The sequence below is a fragment of the Beauveria bassiana genome, assembly GCF_000280675.1.
Source record: "Beauveria bassiana ARSEF 2860 unplaced genomic scaffold BBA_S00007, whole genome shotgun sequence".
NCBI classification, from domain to species: Eukaryota; Fungi; Ascomycota; class Sordariomycetes; order Hypocreales; family Cordycipitaceae; genus Beauveria; species Beauveria bassiana.
This window is the reverse complement of record NW_007930842.1, coordinates 119437-139802: the sequence shown is the minus strand read 5'-3', so window position 1 is coordinate 139802 and position 20366 is coordinate 119437. Positions and strand designations below refer to the sequence as shown.

Genomic DNA, 20366 nt, shown 5'->3' with positions numbered 1-20366 from the left:
AAAGAGAGAGAGGACGAGGGTTATTAATACAAGATTGAGGTAAAGCCGATATAGAGAGCCTAGCATTGGCTGGCGTTGTGTGGTTCGAGCAGAGTTGGCTTACAGCGGGTGGTGCAGCGCTCGCACCACTGAAACCGGGAGTGCGCAGCGCCGTTGTAAATAAATTTAGCGGGCGTTCTTGTTTTTGCAGGGCTTACAGGCCTGGGCCGGGCGCTGGGAACCCCGGTGTGCAAGGCAAAAAAGTCGGCCCGCTGGTGGCTGAGGTAATCAGGGTCGGCCCAGGCCAAACTTTGTGTGTACGTTCTTGCTGGCAGGACCTCCTGCCGCTGGCTTCTGAACCGTGTCGCTAAGCCCCAAAGTGCGCGCCCCACCTGCCCACCAAAAATCATCAATTTTCACCCCGCGCGTCAGGGCGACTCGAACAAAGTCGTGAATTCAACTCGAGACTCACCCGAGCACTGACGATTAGCCGGTTCTTTTTGCCCGCCAGTCCAACTCGACCAAAATGTCTCGATTCTTCCGCCGTGGAGGCGACGATAGCTCCAGCGACAGCTCCAGCGACGAGGAGGAGCTCTACTCGGATACCGAGCAGCAGGACCTCCAGCAAGACGGCTCCGACCAGGAGGAGGACTCGGACTTCCCCGACGACAGCGACGACGATAGCAGCAGCGATGACGAGGCACAAGGGAAAAACAGATTCTTGAAGGATGCCGACTCGGACAGCGAGGATAGTGACGATGAGGCCCGCGCAAAGGTCAGGAGTGCAAAGACCAAGTTCATTGATGAACTCGAGGGCTCCATCAAACAGATTGAAAATGGCGAGAAGAATGGTGACTGGACGCTCATTTCGAACGGTGAGGATCACTACCGCGTTTTTATACGGCGCAGACTGGCAAGGAAAGGGATTTATGGAATGCTAATTATCTATGGACAGAGTTCGACAAGCTCACTCGTCAAATTTCGAAGATGCCCGCCGCCAACAAGACCCCCAAGCCTTATATCCGTATCCTTGCTGAGCTTGAGGACTTTATGAACGAGTCTCTCGCCAAGCAAAAAGTTACACCCAAGAAGATGAACGCCATCCAGGCCCGTGCACTCAACGCCGTCAAGCAAAAGATCAAGAAGACAAACAAGGAATACCAGTCCCAGATCGACTCGTATCGCGCGGACAAGGATGCCTTCATGGAATCCGAGGCTGAGGAGATCGAGGTTCCCAAGCCCTCCAAGGCCAGGACGGTGGCGGCCGTCGAGGCTGCCCCCGAGGAGATTGACGATGAGGGCTTCGCCACCGTTGGCAAGGGCGGCCGCACCCTCCAGTACACACCCGAGAGCATCTTCAAGCACCTTCGCGGTATTATGGAGTCGCGTGGTAAGAAGAATACGGATAAGGCTGAGCAAATCACAGTCATGGAGAAGCTTCTGGAGATTGCCAACACTCCTTATCAAAAGCTCCGCACACTCTTGGCTCTCGTCTCTGCCCGCTTCGATCTCGGCTCTGGCACTGCTACTGCCATGCCCCTCGATCACTGGAAGTCTGCTGAGAAGGAGCTCTCTGCTCTTCTTCAGCTTCTGAGCACTGAGAAGGAATATATTGTTGTCGAGCACGCCGAGGAGTGGGATGACGATGAGAAGCCCCCCGCGCTGGCCGACGGTGACAAGTACATCAAGGTCCCTGGCAGCATCGTCTCGTACGTCGAGAGACTGGATGATGAGCTTACCCGCTCCCTCCAGAGCATCGACCCTCACACTCCCGAGTACATTGAGCGCCTCCAGGATGAGAGCTCCCTCTACAACATCATCTTCCGCGGTATGCTCTACTACGAATACCTCCGCAAGGATACTTCCCTCGACACTCCCCAGGACAGCATCAACCGTATTGTCATGCGCAGACTGGAGCACGTCTACTTTAAGCCTGCTGCCGTCATCAAGACGTTCGAGGAGAACTGCTGGGAGGCCGTCGGCGCCAAGGTCGAGTCCGTCATCACCTCCCGCAGCCAGTCCCAGGATGCCAGCAACCTGGTCAATGTCCTCTGCAACTACCTCTTCAGCCACGCCGACGGCATTATTCGTGCCCGTGCTATGCTGTGCCAGGTCTACTTCCTTGCTCTGCACAACGAGTACTACAAGGCTCGCGACATGATGCTCATGTCCCATCTTCAGGAGAATATTCCCAACTTTGATGTTCTCAGCCAGATCCTCTACAACCGCACGCTCGTGCAGGTCGGCCTGTGCGCGTTCCGCAAGGGTCTCGTCTACGATGCCCAAAACACACTTCAGGAGATTTGCGGCAGCGGCAGACAGAAGGAGCTGCTCGCTCAGGGCGTCATGATTCAGCGATACAGCCAGGTCTCTCCCGAGCAGGAGCGCCTAGAGAAGCAGCGCCAGCTGCCTTTCCACATGCACATCAACCTGGAACTGCTCGAGTGCGTCTACCTTACCTGCAGCATGCTTCTGGAGATTCCTCTGCTGGCTCAGACTGGTTCTTCTCCCGACGTCAAGAAGCGCATCATCAGCAAGACCTACCGCCGCATGCTCGAGTACCACGAGCGTCAAATCTTCACCGGTCCTCCGGAGAATACTCGTGACCACGTCATGCAGGCTTCCAAGGCCCTTGCCGCGGGTGAGTGGAAGAAGGCAATTACCTTTATCCACAGCATCAAGATTTGGGACTTGATGCCTGATGCTGAGGACATCAAGACTATGCTGTCCAAGCAGATCCAAGAGGAGGGTCTGCGCACTTATCTGTTCACATATGCTCCCTTTTACGACACGCTCGCTACCGAGACGCTGTCGCAAATGTTTGAGCTCGACGACGCCAAGGTCACTGCCGTTGTCAGCAAGATGATTGCTCATGAGGAGCTTGCTGCCTCGCTTGACCAGGTTACCTCGACCGTCATCTTCCGCAAGGGCGTCGAGCTTAGCCGTCTGCAGTCCCTAGCTCTCACTCTCTCCGACAAGGCCAGCGGTCTCATCGAGACCAACGAGCGCACGCTCGAGCACCGCACACAGGGCACATCCAACGCCTTTGAGCGCCAAGGTGGCCGTGGTCGCGGCGGCCATAGAGGTGGTGGCCGTGGCGGCCGCGGTGGTGCTCGCCTCGGTGGCAACACGCAGCGCCAGGCTGGAGGAACGCAGTTTACTGGCGGCGCTCTGGGAGCTGCTGTTCGCGGCTAAGCGGGGAGATGATATGTAGACAGGCCATGAATCACACGTTGCATTGGGTTTAAAAGGATATGAAAAAGAATGGAAAGAAAGCATCTCTCACGCAGGCTTGGGCGTCTTTTTGTGCGTTTTTTTCTTACAATTGGAAGAAGAACCAAGGTCATGACTTTTGTTTTCATGTCTGTCACACGTGGGTGGGATGGGGATAGTGGACAGCACGATTTTGGTGGTGGAAGAAGAGGACTATATAGCCTCTTGTTCTTTGTTGACACATTGTTTTACCCGTGCGTTTTCTTTGACCTTTTCTTTGTTGTGTAATGATGATAAAAGAAAACTTGCAACAAAAAATATAGCAGAAATTTCGTCAAGCCTAGGTACGCAGGCCTGGTCTGTATTTGCGATTTAGCAATGATACAGACTGAAACGTTAATTTTTTTTTTTTTTTTTGGAATGGAAACTGGTTAAGTCATCCCTCGGCAATCTTCAAAGTGCTGATGAGCACGAAAGTTATTTGCCATCACGGTGAATGACAGTGCCAACAGTATATGTATGAGTCGTTATTCTCTAAATATTGACGAATTGCCGACATGAAGTGACGACGGAGCAGAAGCCAATCATAGCATCTAGTGCTCGCAAAAGTTGAACTCCGTCTGATCCCACCTGCTCTGAGTATCCTCCACCAGAATCTTGCGCTCCGCCATGAGCTCCTCCCGGACCCCCTTGGCCTCTTGCAGCGAAATGGGAAAATCCACGCCGCCAAGAACCATTTCGCGCAGCTCATTCGGCAGCTTCCTCCCGACCAAGTCGGCCGGGTCCGCGCCAACCTCGCGCTCCCACCACGCGCGCTGCTGCGGCGGCACATTCGCCGTCGACAGCACCGGCACCTTGGGATCAACCAGAAACAGCGCGAGAATCTTGCGGTGTCCCGGTCTGGTGGGGTCCGCGAGGCGAAAGGATCCGACGCGGTGCTGGTAGAGATTGGGGAAAAAGAGGGCGCGGCCGGGCGAGGTGACGACGTGGCCAATGTCTTGCAAGACGCTGCCACGGGCGCGGATGGCGAGGGCGCGCTCGATGCCCCGAGAGTCGTTTTGCTCGTAGAAGCCTTCCTCGTCGAGCTGCTCGCCGTTGGCGGCGGTGCGAAACGAGAGCGCGCTGGGAGTGACGTTGTGCGCGTCGTAGTAGAAGAGCGCCGTTGCGACGATGCGCTCGTTGAGCTGGCCCTCGACGTGCCAGGAGCCGCCGTCGTACTGCGGTTTCGCCGGCGTCAGGTGGATGCTGGCGAGCTTGACAATGACTTGCAGCCGGGGCGAGCCGGGCGCGGCGGGATGCGGCTGCGCCTGCAGCGCCTCGGCGAAGAGGTTGCTGGGGGAGGAGCGCATTAGTTTGGAGGCGGCGAAGCGGCCGCAGTAGGCGGAGCTGTCGGGGTCGGGCAGGATCATGGTGTGGTGGCGGACGAACCACTGCTCGCGCGCGTCACCGGCCTGTATATTCTCGTATGCTTCTTCATCATCGTCATCATCATCGTCGTCGTCACCGTCATCCTCATCGTCATCATTGTCGTCCTCATCATTGTCATCCTCATCATTGTCGTTCACATCGTTGACGGCGTCCACATCGTTGTCGGCGTCCACATCGTTGTCGGCGACCACATCGTTGACGGCGTCGCTCTCCTTGTTGTCTTCCTCGTCACCTCCATTGCTCTCCTTGTCATCTTCTTCATTGCCGCCCTCATCATCCTTATCGGCTTCCTCGTCGCCGCCCTCACTACCCTTGTCATCGTCGTCGTCGTCGTTGTCGTCGTTGTCGTCGCCCCTGCCAGGCCGCGGGACGCCGCCCTCCTCGAGTGGACAGTTTTTGGGGTCGCACTCGCCCTTGCAGAACTCGGGCACCGCGCACTCCCACTTGTAAATCTCATCCCAATGCATGCGCTTAAACTCAAACTCCTCGGGCCAGCGGTAGACGAGGTCCCACGCCGGCAGCGCGAGGTTGATAAACTCTTCAATGACGGGGTACAGGGCGGCGTGCTCCACGGGGTGCACGTTGTTGACGTAGCTCGCAATGGTGGCCTTGCCGTCCTTGAGCTCGACGTCGCAGGGCAGCCACTGGTAGTTTGTGGATAGCTCAATGTCGTCTTGGTCGTCCGTGGACCTGCGGTGACGCCGGTCGTCTGGGTTCCGCTGCTTCTTCTTCTGGCCGAGCGTCGGGAGCGGGATGCCGGTGCCGGCGTGCGCGAGGCAGTCGGCGACGCCAATGGTGCGGTTGGGGAGGACGCGCGTGCGGCCGTAGATGACGGGGAAGAGCGAGGGGTGCACGAGGTCGAGGACCTTGTTGTTGCTGCCGGGATGCCAGTCCTTGGCGGCGTCGGGCACATCCTCAAGCGGCGCGACGGCGGCCTTGAGGCGCTGGACCAGGGCGTCGGACATGAGGCTGTCGGACTTGATGGCGCAGGCCGAGTAGTCCATGACGGGAATCAGGCCGGTTTCTTGGTAGAGGTCTGCCTTGGCACGCAGCTCGGCAATGACCTGGCAAGGAAAAAAAAATCGAGTTGTTTAGCACACGATGCAGGATGACCCCAAGCGATTCTTTGGAGAGAAAGTGGTTCTTACAGCATCGGCCATGGGTTCGGTAAAGACGGCCCAGAGATCTACCAAGGTCTTCCAATCCATTTGCAAAATCTCAGTCTTCCACTTTGCCGCGATTTCGTCGTCCTTGACCTTGCGCCACCATTCTGGCTTGTTGGTGAGCTCCTCCATGACGCGGAGCATGCAGACTTCGCGAATCAAGAGGGTATGCGCCCTCCAAGACGCATTTCCCTCATCGTCAAAGGACAGCCTGGGAAAGACGTCGCTGTCATCATCCGTCTTCCAGTCGAGAGTCAACCCGAAGCCTGGACGCCGCGGCACAGTGGCTCCCGCCGCCTGGCAAAGTTTTGACGCAGTTAGCAGATGCAACAAACACACCCCCCCCCCTTCTCGGTCCAAGGACGGCAGTGGGCGCTCACCTTGTAGGCGTCGACTGCCTTTTCATGAAAGATGGACGCAAGGAAACGCGGCGAGACTGGATTCTCGAGATTGGCCAGGATGTACTCTTCAGTCTCTGCTTGCGAGCGCTCAGCGGACAAGAGAAAGTCCTTTAAAGGCGCGAGTTCGTAGGGTCTTGGCGTGCGATACATGGTAGCCAAAAAAAAAAAAAAAAAAAATTAAGGTCTGTTTTTTGAAGAGGCGCTTTCCTTGGAAGATTGGATCAAAAAGTCAAATGGACCGGGTGGGAGACGGCTTTTTATAAAGAGGCAAGACTGGATCGTCGCATAGCAATTTAAAGTTGAAAGAAGTGGTGGTGGCCCGCCTGGGTGCGCTGCCTAAAAGAGAGTGGAAACGCTCAGTCGACTCTAGCAGGCTTGGCTCGTATTGCTGTCCAGGCAGACTTCCCCACGAGCAGTGTAACTAGGCAATTGCGGTGAAAATTGCAAAGATGCATTCTCTGAAAAAATCACGATGCTAATAATGAATGGGGTTATTGGCAGCCTGGCTGTTGCTGTAAGATGATGATGATGGGAGTGGAGCGAGTGAGGCATCGTCCGATCAAGATACGGCAACTTGCATCATTGGATAGATGTGACAGCATTGCTAGACTTTTGTACTCTACTTGCATTTGTTACTTTTAGTCCTCGTCTTGTCGATCTTGTCTGTCTTGTTGACTTCCTCATGACTAGATAGATTTATAAGTGCCTTTGCGCTAGCTATTGAGGATCCGTAAGGGCTATTTTTATATTATCGATTATTCTCAGTTGTTCTGAGTGGGTGCTCAATCACCCAACTTGTTGTATAGGAATTACGGGTACGTGATGCTGCTGCCTCTATTTCAATAGTGATATTTACCTGCGCTCTAGGTAAAGCCGCGCGACAGCCCGTGTTTTGTGATTGACCAATACAGTGCTCAACTCGGGCCGAATGCTAGCTAGTTTTCAAGGACTGTGTCCACCAGTTCACCTTTCCTCTCCTGGGTGTAATATGCAGTAGCTTTTTTTTCCAGTCTCACATCGACGAGTCAAGCTCATTGTATTTGGGCAAAGGCATCCAATGCATCGTGTAGACGCCCAAAAGTGCCATTGTGCCACGTCCTGAGCTGCTCCCACTCCTCTCTGGGCATTGCCACGAAAAACAGGCGCAGCCACGCACCGACGATAAAGTCCGCATAGCTGACCTGCCCCCCCAGGACAAAGGGCCCATCCGCATGCTCAGCGTACAGCTTGGCCAAGTCGCCCAGCGCCTTGTCGAAACCATCGAGCGTCGCCTGCCTCGCCGCGCCCTCGAGCGTAAACTGCTGCCCGGGGCCCACACCGGCGCGGCGCGCAAACTCGGCCTTGACCTCGTCGGCCGTGGCCGGGTCCAGCGGCATGCCGCCGGCAATGAGGCTCGTAAACGTAGTAAACAGCGTGTCAACGCTCAGGTTGAACCGCCCGTACTGCGGGTAGCGCCCGTCGCGGGGCAGCGTCAGCAGCGTGGGAAAGTCGACCGTCGGCTCAAACGCAAATTCGAGGGCCTGCTCCGGGAACAGGTTGCCGCCGCCGGCCCCAGGGTACTGCGTCTCCAAATAGACGGCAATGTCGTACGAGTCACCGACGGTGGCGTCGGTCGCGGGGTCCTGCACAACGGGCAGCGTGTAAAAGTCACCACCGTTGGCAAACTTGCGGCACGCGGGCGCGCCTAGCGAGCGTCGCACCCGGGAAATGTCGAGCATGCCGACCCAGGTCGTCACGTACGGCAGCTGCTTGAAATTGAGCGCGAACCGGGCCTTCCACGGGTTGGGCGCGCAGCACGACTCCTCGACCGGCGGCTTCTGCGCAATGTCGTAGAGCGTCATGTGCTGTGGGGTGCTCTCGGTCGCTGACATGATGATGAAGATGGAAATTTGCGCTTTTTGTGTAATTGGACTATTTTGAAGGATTTTGATTGTCCTGCCTTTTGAGTGTATATAGACTTTGAGTGAGTGGGCATGAGTCATCCAATAGCACTTGCCCAAGATCTATCCTTCAACATCTCCTGCCTCTGAGCGCATGGGCTGTTGGCTAACCATTAGAAAGAGCCATCACCACGGCTTGTTAAATTTCCGTCATTTCGAACCATAGTGCAAATTCCCAGGCTAAATCTGTTGAGAACGTTGAATCAACGTGTTTTGGCGCTAACACACGTGCAAGGCTGATTTTGCGACGCCTCCCGCATCTCTGATAGGTTTGGTTAGCGAGCTGAAGCTTTGTGACGCTGGGACCGTCTCACAAGACTCTTGAGTCTTGGCATGGACGCCCAGCCCTCTTCGGCAGCAAAATAAAAAATTTATAAAAAGTAGACTTTCATAACTCCTTTTGACAAACTCTAGACCTTGTTCTCTATTTGAGTCTCGCAAAGACCCAACCGATAAAGACGTGGGCAAAGCAGGATGCAATGACAGAGGACACGCCCGCGACTTACACCGTGACTGGGCTCCACTGGTTTGCGCTGTCGGCAACAGTCGCATTATTGTGCTGCATTTGGTGGATTCCAGAGATACCAAGTTTACTTCCCTTGCGCCGGAGCAAGACCTTTGCGCCATATCCAGAAAACGATGCGTATGACTGCGACGCTACATGGCCAGTGCAGAGTAGCGCATCATGGGGTTTGGGGAGCTTCGCGCGCAATGTCATGTGGAGCTGCCTGCGGTCTCTGCAGCCAGGCTTCGTGGTGCAGCTCATCCGGAGGTTCGAATTCAATCACAAGCTATGGGCAGTCCGATACTACTTTGGGCCGGGCACAAGCTCCGAGCATGTTCCTCGGCTGAGCGCGGCTGGCTACGTTGGAGCGGTACTGGCAGAGACGACACCGCTCGTGATCCAGGCCATACTCATATACGTCGGCTCGACAAACTTTGACCGCCATGGGAATCTGTTGATACAGTTTTGGATCATTGGGCTCTTGCCTAGTTCCGTGACGGGGCTGAGTATGATGCTGGTCAGCTGTCTTCCGAGGTCTGCCTGGCGGGTGGCATCGCTCGTCTTTTTCCTGACTTTTCTGGCATTGAGCACGTCGCTGACCGTCGCATCGGCCTTTACCGCCCGCGGGTACGGGGTGTTCAAGTGGAGAGCGCCGTTTGGCATCGTCATGGCCGCCATGTGGCTGCTGCACATGGTGCTCTCCATCGTGGTCGGCTTCCAGTGCAGCAAGGGCGTGCACTGCATCGCCCTGCTGCTCACCGCGGCACTGAGAGTCGCCCCGATGATTCTGCTAGCTGTCCCACGGGGCGCGTACACCATGCCATACCCCGGCGTCAACACGCTGGCATTTTCCATATCGATAAGTGTTATTGCCGGTGCAGTGGTGTTTGCGCTGGGAGCCGCGGCGCTTGTGCGCTGTCCGGTGTGGGATAGGCGACATATTCTGACGAGACGGCGGCGGCGGAACAGGCGTAATCCGCGCAATCCGCGTAACCGCGAGAGTGATGGCCAAGGTGGTGGAGGAGGGACCGGAGGGGGCGAGGGAGGAGGCTGGAATTTTGACAGTGGAGGTGATGGAGATGGTTACGGCGGCGGGGGTGGTGATGGAGGGGGAGGTGATGGCGGAGGAGGAGGAGGAGGAGGTGACGGCGGCGGCGGCGGCGGCGGCGGTGGCGGCGATGGGGGTGGGTGATCTATCGTCACTGAAATGTGATGGGCATTAATCGGCCATTTTTCTCTCCATGCTTATGATGGTGCATATTTGTGATTTGTTAGACAGCTGCTTGGCTGTCAGATGAAATGAGGCTGTGGTGGCGCTGGCTGACCGAGTTGCGACACGCGTTGAATGCTGGAACTGCATGGACGAGAGACTGGTTTCTGATTCAAGACAATACCGTAACTGAATAGATGCACAATAATAACTTTGACGAATTTCTTCTTCTTTTTGCGCTCGTATCGTGAAGAATAGTGAAGCAGGTGCTCCGTTTGCAGTGCGGAGAGTTCCCATGGTGTATGGACCATAGTGCACAGGCGGAGTCCTCCCTGCTAGGTACTATATTTACATGTGAACACTTCTTTGCGCGCCATTATAATCTTCGACTTCATGTTGCCGTCTCTGCTCCCAATTGGCTCCTCTTTATCGACTTTGATGGAGTTTGGACCGCCTAGCCGGAATGAGTGGCATCCGGAGAAGCAGCGCCAGTTGTGACGAAATCGACTTGGCTTTGGACGCGCTACAGTGGGGTTTGTGGTATATCAGAGCCTCGGCCCTTGCCCCAGCAATGGTCTGGTGGAAATGCTTTGCCCTGCCGTGCTACCTTTGCTATTAAAATTTGCATTTCCTTGGAAAAATTGGCTCTTGATACAATTTTTCCTGTTATTCTACAACTACACACCATCTTGCTTGCTTCGAAATGTCCACCGAAGAGGCCAAGGTCAAGCTCTACTGGTAAGTGCTGTAGGTGGCTTGTTCAGCTTGCTGGTGTATTACCTACCTATGCTCGAGCGCCATGTCTCATCTCAGAACATGCGACAAGCCCTCACACCCCTTTGTTCGCCAACAGACGACAATCTGGCGCAAAAAAAGCAAGCACCATGAGCTAACAATGTTGCGCCTGTAGGCTCGAGCAGTCGCGCTCCCAGCGCATCCTTTGGCTCCTTGAGGAGCTCAAGGTCAAATACGAGGTCGAAATCTTCCACCGCAACAAGCAGACATTTCTAGCCCCTCCGGAGCTCGAAAAGGTGCATCCCCTCGGCAAGTCGCCCGTCATCACCATCACGCCTGCCGGCGCCGATGCCAAACCCATTGTCCTGGCCGAGAGCGGCTGGATGACCGAGTACCTCTGCACGCACTACCCAGAAGGCCAGCGCCTCGTCCCGAAGCGCTGGCAGGAGGGCAAGGAAAATACCATTGGCGGCGAGACCGAGGCCTACATGCGCTACAAGTACTACCTACACTATGCCGAGGGCACCCTGATGCCTTATCTGGTTCTGTCACTTGTTATCGGACGTATGTGCCACTTTACTCTTTGTGTTGACGATGCGCCCGACATGCGCGCCCAGCGATTTGTACTAAGCAATGCACAGGCCTCAAGGGCGGCGACATTCCGTTCTTTGTCCGACCCATCACCTCCATTGTCGCCAACAGGATCATCTCCTTGTTCATTGCCCCCAATATCAAAAAGAATCTCGCCATGCTCAACGACCAACTCTCAACCTCGGGTGGCAAGTATCTCTGCTACGATCAGTTGACCGCGGCCGACATTCTCATGAGCTTTCCTCTTCTTGCCGCCAAGGGCCGTTTTACGGAAATTGTGCCTGGCTGGGAGAAGACTTATCCCCGTGTTGTTGAATACATCAAGACATTGGAGAGCAATCCAGGCTACAAGAAGAGCATTGCCAAGGTAGAGGAGCTGGATGGCAAATTCCAGGCTTCATTGTGAGTGGGCTAGCTTGCGCTAGGTTGCTTGTTAGTTACGTAGTGGTACCACCAAGTGCCAGTGTAATGTATGAATTCACATCTTCATTTACCTAGACGAACAGCAATCAACGATTCAGTCATTAATGAATTTTTCGATCAATTCCACGCAGCTCTCCGCAGCCACAAGCTGCTAGCAACGGAGGCAAGGAGAGTGACGGGATCCACCAAAATGTTGGAGGGACCCACCTCAGGATCTCAACCTCAAATCTTCCTCTTCGGACTTGTCCCTGACAGCCTCACACGACGTTACAATTCACCGCAATTCGAGCTGTGCGCCGTCCTCCTGCGGCTGACGGACGACTGACAGCAGGCGTTATGATCCCGCCACGCGTCGTGTGTTGGAGATGCACCTCGCGGCTGCGCACCCAGGCGCGCCAGCCCGTCGCTAAACTGGCCTACTCCTCACTCGCCGACACGGACTCCAAGATTCAGCCGGCACACACCTCACAGTCTACCCCAAGGCAGCGAATACGTCCACGCCTTCGAGATGGGACGCCTGAGCCCAACCGCGCATCATTGCTTCCCACCTACGGCTCCGACGCGCCCGCCTACGACATGTTCAACCAAATTGTCAACGGCCGAAGATCCGAATGGACAAGCAAACCGGCTGCTGTCTCCCCGACTCCAGAGACCTCCGGAATGAGGGCGCACGAAATCGATTTGACGTTTCTGCTTAGCACTCTGGTGGCACGCAGGACCGAGCCCGTCATGACACGGCTCAAGACGTTTGAGGAGTCAATATGGCCCCTCTTACGACCCTATGGGACTGATCTCCCAGCACCCATATCACATCTTCTACATGAGTTTATCAAGGATGCTTGCGTAGACTCGATACAGAATAGCCGAGCCACCGCATGCCGGGAGATTGCTCAGGTCGCAGACCGCGTCGGCATGAAACAAACGCATATTCCCAACGTTATGGCACTGAAACTTTGTCATGCTTGTGTGACGAGCAAAAACACGACTGCTCAACGCAAATTTCTAGCACAGAGCTTGCTAGACCTTTGGATGCACGTTTCTCAGATGCAACGGCTGCCCGAGAAGGATCGGCCCCTGCGGCTAGCCCTTCCTGACAAGGTCGATTTCAAGGTGGCTCTGCGAGCTTCGCCGGGCTCACGGGATGGGGTCCCTGGCGACAGAATCGCTACTCCAGAATCTTTTCTTGACGCCCTGTTTCCTCAATTCAAAGATGGCCGAGCGAGAGACCTTATGGACGGGCTTCTCGCAACGCTGTGCCTCGTCTCCGACCCACGCTTCGTAACAGAACATGTGCAAAGAGACTTTGCTCCGTTGTTGGAGCTCGCTAGCATCTTTGTGAATGAACACAGCCAACAGGCCGAATTGATGCTGCAACAATACCCGCATCAGGTCAGCCATGCAGTCGCCTTTCCATCAGAAAAGTTTGATGAACTTGGAGTATATATCCGGAATCAATGGCCACTGCTAGTTCAGTTCTTGAACAATAAAAAAGCAGCATGGCGTCAAGGTAGCGCTCCGGCGGATGACTCAAAGGCCAGTCTTGCTCAGATTCACAGGCGATTTCGCAGGGCGTATGAAGGACGTAACAAACCCGGAGTAAGTACCATATTTGCCGAATTGTACGAAAAACAGGCCTCAAGTCCTGATCTACGCTCTGCAATACAATCCAGGCCTGAACTTATGGACTTTATCATCTTCATCACATGCGCACTACGCCTAGACTACGAATACAAGACCGCCGTGGAGTTAATGAAGGAGCTGCATATTCCACTCACGCTCAAGACGTACACTGGCATGATGCACGGTTGGAGGCTGTGTAAGGATTTCAGAAAGATTGATGCTCTGTGGAATCAACTCCAAGTGGCAAATGTGCGCCTCGATGTGCCCATTTGGACGGAGCGCCTCGCAGCATACATCCTCAAAGGCAAGATTGGCGTCTGCATGACTGAGCTTGCCAAACTGCAAGCGGACTGGAACGCTGCGGTGGAGAATAAAACCGTCGAAGAGAGCGGCGCCGTCCAGCCCAGCATCGAAATGGTGAATGCCTGCATCAAGGGCACCCTGGAGATTAGCCCGCGGTCGGCCAAGGTGCTCCTGAGCTGGGCGCACAACAACGGCATCAAGCCCGATATCAGCACCCATAACATTATTCTCCGGCACGCATTTGGGACGGGCCCCGAAGACGTTGCCTGGATCATGGACCTGATGGAGAAGAACGGCATTGAGCCGAACCAGGCCACCTTTGTCATTCTCATTGAAGAAATGCTGTCGCTGACGGGCCCCGAGTCGCCCGAGGCACAGGTCGAGGCCGTTGACCAAGTCTTTGCCGAACTGTCACGCTCCAAGTTTGCCCTGAACCCGGAGCTCTATGCCAAGGCGCTGCACGCCGTCGCGTCGCTGGCCAACGCGTCGAACGCGGCCGTCGATGCGGTGCTCGCGCACCTGCGGCACCAAAATGTGCGCATCAACCCGTACATGGTGACGATTCTGATTGAGCGCTCGCTGCAGCGCGATCCGCACTCCTTTGCGCCGGTCGAGGCGCTGCTGCACAAGTACGACATGGCGGACACGTCGCGCGGCGACCAGACGCTGTGGGAGCGCGTGATTCGCGCCGCGGCTATTACGGGCGAGCCCTACGTGGCCCTCAAGCGCTTCGACGAACTGGCGGCCGCCGGGCGCCCCGTCACGTCCCTCCCGTGCCTCAACGAGCTGTTGCGCGCGCTGTTGGCCGAGGGCGACGCGGTCAACGCACGGCGCATCGTCGACTCGGTCCTGCACAACAAGATGCTGGCGCAGGTGCAGAGGGGTGGTGAGACTGACGTCGACGAAGCGCGCTTCTGGAAGCATCACTTTTGGTACCTGGCCAAGGAGAATAATCTACTCGACGACGCAAACATGCCTGGTGGACTGCACAAGCTGATTGAACATTACTGAAGATTGGGTAAAGCGTCGTCGGGCTGTTGCTTTTGTGTGTTTTTATCTGTACATTATATCACGGCTCATGGCCGGCTGTCGTATTTGACTTGTTTTTTCTTTAGACAGATGGACAGATTCCCAATCTTCAATACCATGTACATTTTTTTTCAGGGACTAACCATTGCAATGGAGACTATCATGTAAAAAGTGTAAGTGTGGTTGGAATTCGTTATAAAGCCAACGTCAAATGACCATGCCCAGAGTGATGATACGCCGATATCCCGCTTTCCCAAAGCAAATTCCAAGTGTGATATATACAAGCACAAATCCGACATTGATCCCCAAGCCGCTACGACTTGGCCATGTCCTCGTCCTCGTCTTGCCCAGCGCCGCTTCCCGGGACTTGCTCTTGCGCTGGCGCCGGCGCTTCCTCCGTCGCGGGCTGCTGCTGCTGCTGCTGCTGCTGCTGCTGCGCGCCCAAGGCCGCCGCCACCGCCTCCAAGCCCTCAACCTCGTCCCTCGCGAGGCCCCTCCCGGGACCCTGCCACTCGCCGTCGCGCACCTCACCCGCGGGGCCGAGCTCCACGCCCGCGACCGTCTCGAGGTACCGTCTCGACGCGGTTTCAATGTACTCGGCGCGTTCGCGACGCCAGCTCTTGCCGTCTTTTGCATCATCCGCGTCGCCATTGTCTTTGTCGTCGCCGTCGTCATCAATATCCGGAATCAGGCTCCGCAGGGACGTCGACAGCGATCTTAGCGTCTGCAGCTGCGCGAGGATAAATTCAGTCGTCGTCGTGATGGGGCGCTCTGTGCCGCCTTCTTCCAGCGTGCCGCGATTGTGCAGGAAGCCCAGCGTATCGGTCTGCTGCTGCTGCTGCTGCTGCTTCTCGGCATCATCGCCCCCGGCCGCCTCGCCATCCTCCTTCTTCACCGACGCCGACGCTGCGGGCTTGCTGACACCTACCGCGGCGCGCAGCGTCCTGAGAAGCGCGTCGTTGCGCACGCGCTCCGTCTCGAGCGCGACCTGCAGCTTCTGGCTGGCGTGCAGCCTACGCCGCAGCTGCGTGACCGAGTCCAGCGTCGGCTGCTGCTGCTGCTGCTGGGCGTCGGCACCAGCAGCCGCCGGCGGCGCGTCGAAATCGAGCCCTTGATAGTGCGCGAGCTGCATGTACGGCTGGTCGTCGGGCTTGACGGTGAGAATGTTGCGCATGACGTAGAGCTCGAAAATGTCAAAATTCTTGTCAATGGACGCGTTGAGCAGCGTCTCGAGCTGGTGCGTGCCGTGCTCGATTTCGCGCTTGGCGGCCTCGTCGGGGCTGGGCGTCGTCGTCGCAGTGTCGGGAGCGGCGGGGGGGTCGGCGCCGGGTGCGCCGCGCTTTTTGGAAGGACCGCCGCCGCCGCCGAAGCCGAGGCTCTGCGCGGGGAGCTTAGTGAGGGCGGTCTCAACGGCGCCGAGGGCGCGGTCGGCGAGGACATTGACGGCGTTGATGATGTCGTCGAGGAGAGACTGGACGGTTGCGGAGGGTGTTTTGTTAGTGGTGGCGGGTGGGCAAACACGGCAACTGGGTGCGGCGGGAGACTGGGCACGGGGCACGTGGGAGACGTACGACTGGAGGGTAGCTAAAGTGCTCAGTGAGCAGCTCATACTCTGCATTGTCGGGTGCCGACATGGCAAATGTGATGGTGCTGGCGTTGTAGAGGGAAAACGGCGTGCCGGGTGAAGTTGGAGGAGACGCGCTTCGCCGTACAAAACGCGGGTGGGTTGGTGGACGGCCGTCAAACCCATACAAACAGGGTGCGACAGCGCCGGACCGTCTCACTGGCTGAAACGGGGTTGCCCCGCCGTTTTAGCTATCAATCAGCAGAAAGAGGCCGTTGGGCCAGTGTATAATAGAACTAAAAGAATATATTGGAAAGTTTAAAAAACTTCCCATATAAGACTTGTCATTTTGGTCTTTTCAGTTGGGTTAATATAAAAAGTAAGGAAAAGTCAGAAGTAATGACAATACCATAGTAGCTGAGATTTTCATCTATGGGGTATTTTTCGGGCAAGTTTATAACAGGATATCATGGAAGTTTAGCCGGAACGGGCGTAGAAATGCCTTTGTGGAGCGATACACCTTCACTTGCCGAATACCCCTATACCTATGATACAGTTTTCGTAGTCATGCTTAGTAGGACTAATAACTGCAAGCACACATGGCCGTTTACGACGGAAGCTTTTCATTCGATTCAACAAATTAAATACGTAAAAGCGCACGATTAGGTGTACGAAATAACCGTGGCAGCAATCGCCTCGTAGCTCTTCAAGACAGCCTCACTAATCTCCCTATTAGAACTCTTCATCGCATCTTCATACTTGTAGATTGTAATTCGTAGGCCATCGCTCCCATGCGGCCGCGTTAGATGATCGAACCTCAGTACATATCTGGTACCATTGGTCAACCATCCTAAGGATATATGGCGTCCAGAATCGGTAATTATGTAAAACTCTCCGTCGCGCTCTGAAAAATGTAGTTCCACACCTAGGGCGATGATGCAGATGTACTTGTCGTCTCGGTGGGCATCATACCAAGGTAGAGTATCATCCGTTGTGTCTGAGCTGGGTAGTATGCCATTGTCACACTGTGAGGGCGATCTTCCTAGGACCATGAATCGGCGTTTGGATTCAAAGTTTTCATAGTCAACAGCGGTCTCGATGCCGTTGACAACTTGCGCAATTCCAACAGGCATGACTGGAGATTGAACTTGGTCAAGGTAAATCAATATGATTATGAAATGTGTTGGGGTAAATTTGCGGAAAGAATCTCTGAGGTGGGATTGTGGCCTGAAGACTTTCTAGGTCTAGATAACTGGCACCAAGCACAACGGCCATGTATTATAGCCATAGATGTTTGTCGGGCGTACAAACTGTGAGTATGCAAACCCCGCTTCTAAATGATTCCATAGGATCGCAGAGCATGTCGGCAGTTAGGCCTCGTGCAGATTCCGTAATGTGAGACAGCATGGTCGTTATTATCCCCCGTGTGAGCTGGTGCAGCTGAATATTCCTCGCATATTCATGCAACCTCAAATATGTACGGTCGCACACTACCTGCGCTGCGGTGTGCATTTCGCGCATACAACAGCACAACCAGGCGACGACATACTAGCGGGCACTTTCAGAAAGAGAAACACACACGACATAACCTACAATTCACTACCTACAAGGAAGAGATGTTCCTCTAGCTAGTCTACAAGTTTTGAACTGGTTTTAAAGTAATCAGACTATTATATATGAGTACAAGTTTAGATTGAAAAGCGTATTAGAGTGTATACGAGTGTATATGAGTACACAAGTACAGAGAAAAGAGAGTAGGTCTACATGGGTGCGTGGCACGTGCAATTGTGAAGCGACACTATTGAATCTTTGGGCAAATTCTGCGTAAAATCTGAAAATGACATTTTTATTCTATTCATAGAAAACGAGCAGCCAGCAAATTTCAACAATGCGCTAATCGCACTCCGTGATTGTTCCGCCCTTGGCTTCTCTCGGTTCATTGCAGGGTGTCTAGTTCGCTGAATGCTTAAAAAAAATTAATTTTTGGGCAGTGCGGGCCAACGAGTCCTCCAGCTGGGCCCCCAGGTGTAAATGATTGGTATGAACAGGATAAAAGCGCCCAGGATTCCAGCATACATGATGAATGTCTTGAGGTATCCGAGTTCTGCAACCCACTCTGACACACGAAAAGAGAGCACAAAGGCCACGATGAGACGGAAAGATGCAATGTTGACCAGTGCTGGCCCAGTGAGGTGAGGGTACGACTCGAGAACATAGACGATGCCGATTGTATTTGTGGCAAGGAAAGCGAATGCAATCATCCCAAGACCAAGAAGGAATAGCATCCAGTGGTATTTGGCAGGGTTGTCGCCCGAAATGGCAAAGACAATGCATCCTATCAAACCGGCAAGACAAGGGATAATCAGGTTGAGGGCTTGGAACTCGGGGTTTCGCTTGCCGTTTCGTCGTGCCAACCAGTTGGCAACCTGATCAGCACCCCAGCCGGATATTAAAAAGGAAGCGCCCGCCGCAACAACGAGCGGGAATAGACAGAAGCCGAGATGGTAAAAGTTCCAGCTCCAAGGGGCAGCAAGTAGTTGCGGTGCTGTTGTATATCCGGCAGCAAGTGCCATTGCAATGACGGCCGAGTTGAGCAGCGTGACGAAAAGCATGTGGGGGTAGAAGAATGTGCGAAAGCAGGCCAAGAGAGCATCAATACCACTTGGCCAATCAACCTTGCATTGAAATAGCTTAATGTCGTCCTTGAAGCGGCGGGGAGGGTAGCTGACGTGGTCAATATCAGGGCGATTCTGACCGGGTCGAAGAGGTACGACCGGGATCCCATCTAGAAATAGGGTCAGTACATTATTGCAAGCAGCAAGTATTTGTGGGAGACTCGCTTACTTTTTTCATTTTCTGAACGATCAAACTTGGTCTCGGGCAAGAAGAAAAATAGGCAGACCCAAAACAGTAGACCGGCGGCCGCAGTTGCAAAGTAAATGACTCTCCAGCTAGCGTGGCCAATAATGTATGGCGAGGCTACTCCAAGAGCAACAATAATGAGACCCTTTGTGGTAGACAGATTGTGAGCTTGGACTGCGAGTATGAAATGGGTTCGTCGCGCAATGTACACGGCTTACCTGAGTGGCAAAGACGACGCTTATGGCAGCGTTGCGCTGGTGGTAAAAGATGATGTCCTGCAGAATAAACGGGATGAGGCTTTCAATTGTGCCCGCGCCGACGGCTTGAATGACACGGCAGACAAGGTGCGTTGCCAGGGAAGTACTGAATCCAGATCCCACGCAGCCTGCAATCGCGACGACGCCAGTGACGAGCAGGACATTTCGCCGACCGGTGGCAATGGCAAGCGGGATGAGAATGAAATTGGTCGCGCCCATCATCAAGATGGGAAGGGATGCCAGCAGGTAAATCTTCCAGATTGGCGGTCCGGGAAACTCGGAAAGGATCGTGAGCGCGTTGATGCCCTCGGGCAAATGAACCTTGGTCAGTAGCTTGGGATCAATACCGGCATACTCGAAACTAAAGACGGGTAGCATGGCGCCGAGAACCAGCTCAGCAGCGGCTGCCATGGCCCCAAACAGGCAGAGAGAGCCAAGGGCTGCCATCTTTCGCCATGTGGGCAAGTTCAGAGGATCTTTCAGGAACAAGTCAGTGATGATTTCAGTGCCATGCTCATCAAGCCTCGTCATACCTCTTGGATCTGCCGTGGGCATGGGAATGAGACAAAGAGACTCTTCAGTCTCATTTCCTGTACACTCGTCGATTTGCTTGTATCTTTCACCATAGAAGCCTACATCCTCGCGAAGCTCAATCACGGTCGTTGCCGTGGTCTGGGCGCTCAGCTTGTCACTTGAGCGGGAAAGCAACCTCGAGAGAGATGACATGGCTGGAAGCAGACACTTTGTTACCAAGACAAGAATCCAGTGTAGAGTTTGCCTTGATCAGGGGTGGTGACTATTCAAACGCGACACACGATCAAGATCTGGGAAAGCCGTTGTCGGGGTTGGCAACGGTGAGCCATGCATATGTATAAGTGAAGCGACGGGGAGGAATGATCTGCGACGTTGAGCTACCAAGGAGAATTGTCAAAGATGTGCAAAGCCAAAAGTAAAGTTTCACTAGAGTTGGAGAGGTTTTGCCAAAAAGAAATCTCGACTCAGCCGCGGCTCGATGCGGGGAGAATCGAGCCTGAGCCAACTTGTAGTCAAGAAGATTGGTTATGCACGGAGCGAACAACTCCTTTTTTTAGAAACGAGAATGCGGAGAAGAATGGCCCGCGTATCAAAGCAAGGTTTTTTTTT

General features: G+C 54.6%; 9 protein-coding genes across 9 annotated transcripts; 4 read left to right on the top strand and 5 right to left on the bottom strand.

The window, feature by feature from the left end:
* Positions 1–505: 505 nt before the first annotated feature.
* BBA_03256 (eukaryotic translation initiation factor 3 subunit 8) lies at positions 506–3174 on the top strand (the record flags this gene model as incomplete). The annotated part of the gene is made up of 2 exons (XM_008598353.1): positions 506–854; positions 935–3174. 2 exons carry the CDS (start codon positions 506–508, stop codon positions 3172–3174), a joined length of 2589 nt encoding a protein of 862 aa, XP_008596575.1.
* Positions 3175–3785: 611 nt separating this feature from the next.
* On the bottom strand, positions 3786–6334 carry BBA_03255 (uncharacterized protein; the record flags this gene model as incomplete). The annotated part of the gene is made up of 3 exons (XM_008598352.1): positions 3786–5684; positions 5769–6080; positions 6164–6334. 3 exons carry the CDS (start codon positions 6332–6334, stop codon positions 3786–3788), a joined length of 2382 nt encoding a protein of 793 aa, XP_008596574.1.
* Positions 6335–7215: 881 nt separating this feature from the next.
* BBA_03254 (glutathione S-transferase) lies at positions 7216–8055 on the bottom strand (the record flags this gene model as incomplete). Its single annotated transcript, XM_008598351.1, has 1 exon — positions 7216–8055. One exon carries the CDS (start codon positions 8053–8055, stop codon positions 7216–7218), a length of 840 nt encoding a protein of 279 aa, XP_008596573.1.
* Positions 8056–8840: 785 nt separating this feature from the next.
* On the top strand, positions 8841–9821 carry BBA_03253 (uncharacterized protein; the record flags this gene model as incomplete). The annotated part of the gene is made up of 1 exon (XM_008598350.1): positions 8841–9821. The coding sequence occupies one exon, from the start codon at positions 8841–8843 to the stop codon at positions 9819–9821; it is 981 nt and encodes a 326-aa protein (XP_008596572.1).
* A 721-nt stretch (positions 9822–10542) lies between these two features.
* BBA_03252 (glutathione S-transferase I) lies at positions 10543–11571 on the top strand (the record flags this gene model as incomplete). Its single annotated transcript, XM_008598349.1, has 3 exons — positions 10543–10577; positions 10750–11138; positions 11216–11571. 3 exons carry the CDS (start codon positions 10543–10545, stop codon positions 11569–11571), a joined length of 780 nt encoding a protein of 259 aa, XP_008596571.1.
* A 353-nt stretch (positions 11572–11924) lies between these two features.
* BBA_03251 (pentatricopeptide repeat domain-containing protein) lies at positions 11925–14522 on the top strand (the record flags this gene model as incomplete). Its single annotated transcript, XM_008598348.1, has 1 exon — positions 11925–14522. One exon carries the CDS (start codon positions 11925–11927, stop codon positions 14520–14522), a length of 2598 nt encoding a protein of 865 aa, XP_008596570.1.
* A 331-nt stretch (positions 14523–14853) lies between these two features.
* On the bottom strand, positions 14854–16174 carry BBA_03250 (Mis12 domain-containing protein; the record flags this gene model as incomplete). The annotated part of the gene is made up of 2 exons (XM_008598347.1): positions 14854–16011; positions 16112–16174. 2 exons carry the CDS (start codon positions 16172–16174, stop codon positions 14854–14856), a joined length of 1221 nt encoding a protein of 406 aa, XP_008596569.1.
* A 592-nt stretch (positions 16175–16766) lies between these two features.
* Positions 16767–17237, bottom strand: BBA_03249 (uncharacterized protein; the record flags this gene model as incomplete). Its single annotated transcript, XM_008598346.1, has 1 exon — positions 16767–17237. One exon carries the CDS (start codon positions 17235–17237, stop codon positions 16767–16769), a length of 471 nt encoding a protein of 156 aa, XP_008596568.1.
* Positions 17238–18080: 843 nt separating this feature from the next.
* BBA_03248 (major facilitator superfamily transporter) lies at positions 18081–19949 on the bottom strand (the record flags this gene model as incomplete). Its single annotated transcript, XM_008598345.1, has 4 exons — positions 18081–18889; positions 18949–19111; positions 19185–19699; positions 19757–19949. The coding sequence occupies 4 exons, from the start codon at positions 19947–19949 to the stop codon at positions 18081–18083; spliced, it is 1680 nt and encodes a 559-aa protein (XP_008596567.1).
* Between the last annotated feature and the right edge of the window lie 417 nt (positions 19950–20366).